Below are 2,293 nucleotides of genomic sequence, written 5' to 3' on the forward strand. Positions count from 1 at the left end.
ACGCCCCCCCAGGAGGGATGCCCACCCCACAATCCCTTCTCCTCCATTCTCCTCTTGGGATCTTGGGCACGCATGCACATGCACCCAGCGTTGAGTTTTAAGCCACCAGGTCTTGGACTACCATGTAGTCGACTGGACCCGGTGGGAGTCCAGAGACATAGCCATTATGCCAACTGCTGGTCTCGAGAGGACTTTTTTTTTTTTTTAATTGGCAGAAAAGCAGACAGGTGGGCTAATAGAAGAGAATAGAGACCCCAGAAATTAATCACAAAACATATGGACTACTGAATTTTGACAAAGGATACCAGTCAATCCAGTGGAGAAAGGAAAACCTCTTTAGCAAATGGTGCTGGGAAAACTGGATATCCACCTGCAGAAAGATGAAACTGGATCCTTATCTTTCATCATTAACAAAAATCAACTCAAGGGAACCAGCAGTTAGTGTAATGGCTATGTCGCTGGACTCCCACATAGTCGACCGTGGTTCACATCCCGGACCCGGTGGCTTAAAATCCTGCTGGTGCATGACCAAAATCCTGGGAAGAGAATGGAAGAGAAGGGATTGTGGCATGGTCATCCTGTCTTATGGGGTGATTTTTTGCTTTCTCTCTCTGTCGCTCTCTATCTCTCTAGTGAGTGCACTCACCTTATATCAAAAATTTCACTAAAAAAATAAAAATTAAAAACAGACTCCCAAAGCACAGGCAATAATCCCTAAAATAGACAAATTGGATTACATCAGATTTTTTTTATGATTTATTTTTTTTATTTGTTTTTTTGTTATTTTTTATTTTTAATTAATTAATTTACATTCATTCACTGAACATTGTCACAGCATACAAAAATGTGATTTCCCGGTCATTTCGCTGGGAAGCAAGCAGAAGAACTGGGTTAGACTACTTCTCCTGGAGCGGGTAGCAAGAGAGAATTAGTCATGTCGTCCCTCATCAGAAAAGTGATCAGCACCGCAAAAGCCCCAGGGGCCATTGGTCCCTACAGTCAAGCTGTGCTAGTGGACAGGACCATTTATGTTTCAGGACTGCTGGGCATAAACCCTTCAAGTGGACAGCTTGTGCCAGGAGGAGTGGCAGAAGAAGCTAAGCAAGTTCTTATATGCATGGGTGAGATTCTGAAAGCGGCCGGCTGTGAGTACAGTAATGTGGTGAAAACAACTGTTTTGCTGGCTGACATAAATGACTTTGGTACTGTCAACAAAGTCTACAAACAGTATTTCAAGAGTAGCTTTCCTGCTAGAGCTGCTTACCAGGTTGCTGCTTTGCCCAAAGGAGGCCAAGTTGAGATTGAAGCAGTAGCCGTCCAAGGACCACTTACAACCACATGACTATAAGCGGGTCAGTGTTGTTTGGTCTGGAACTTTTATTATGTTTTTAAACTAACATCTTAATTTTTTATAATTGATGAAAGTATAAGTTTGAGTAAAATTCTGAAGTTATTACAGAATGCATATAATAAGGAGAATTGAATGTGATTGAAGATTTGTTACTAATGTTCTAAATTACACTTAATGTACACCCGTATTACTAACTGTAGGAGAAGAGACACTTATTACATATTTACTCAAATAAAAAAAAAACAAAGGTAAATAGCATACAGGGAAGAAGAGTTTATTGTTCCTGAGAAATAATCAAGAGCATACCCAATTCAGTTAAATCGTGTTTACTTACTGATGTGAAATACTTAATTCTCATGTTAGATATGTGATTCTACTTGTACTGAGTAAAATTAAAGTATTTAAATTTGAATGGTAAAAATATAGGAGAAGAATATGGATTGTATATTCAAAGAATGTATAAAGAATATTTATATATTGTATAAAGAATATTTTTCTAATGGAAATTAAATATATATACAAATTCAAAAAAAAGTGGTTTCCCATCCAGAATATAGTGCATAATGGCTTAATCATACATGTTATTGTTGATTATTTTCCATTTCTACTTTCATATATACATATATGTGTGTGTACACAATAGCAAGTTCTGCTGATATATACATATCTATGAATATATGTCTGACTTGAAGCATGAGACTCTGAGTAGAATGAATATAAGGTAGCACCTAGCAGATGCTATATAGCTTACTACAGTCATTAATTATGTATTTTTACTATATTTTTTAATTTCAAGAAAAGCAGTGTTAGCTTTAATACATCAAAAAAATGCTAAGGCACTATGCTTAAAACTTAAAGCCAGTAAACAAGTTGTGATTCTGTTCAAATAGTAGGTACATGAACCTATTGGCAGCTCTAGACTGGAAAAAAATCCTTAAAACC

The 2,293-nt window shown here is 37.0% G+C and overlaps 1 protein-coding gene across 1 annotated transcript; it reads left to right on the forward strand.

Annotated features, from left to right (window-relative positions):
• Positions 1-907: 907 nt before the first annotated feature.
• On the forward strand, positions 908-1,342 carry LOC102484144 (2-iminobutanoate/2-iminopropanoate deaminase). The gene has a single exon (XM_027766172.1). The coding sequence runs from the start codon at positions 935-937 to the stop codon at positions 1,340-1,342; it is 408 nt and encodes a 135-aa protein (XP_027621973.1). The 5' UTR covers positions 908-934.
• Positions 1,343-2,293: the final 951 nt, after the last annotated feature.

This window comes from Tupaia chinensis, unplaced genomic scaffold (assembly GCF_000334495.1).
Source record: "Tupaia chinensis unplaced genomic scaffold, TupChi_1.0 Scaffold141372_1, whole genome shotgun sequence".
NCBI lineage: Eukaryota > Metazoa > Chordata > Mammalia > Scandentia > Tupaiidae > Tupaia > Tupaia belangeri.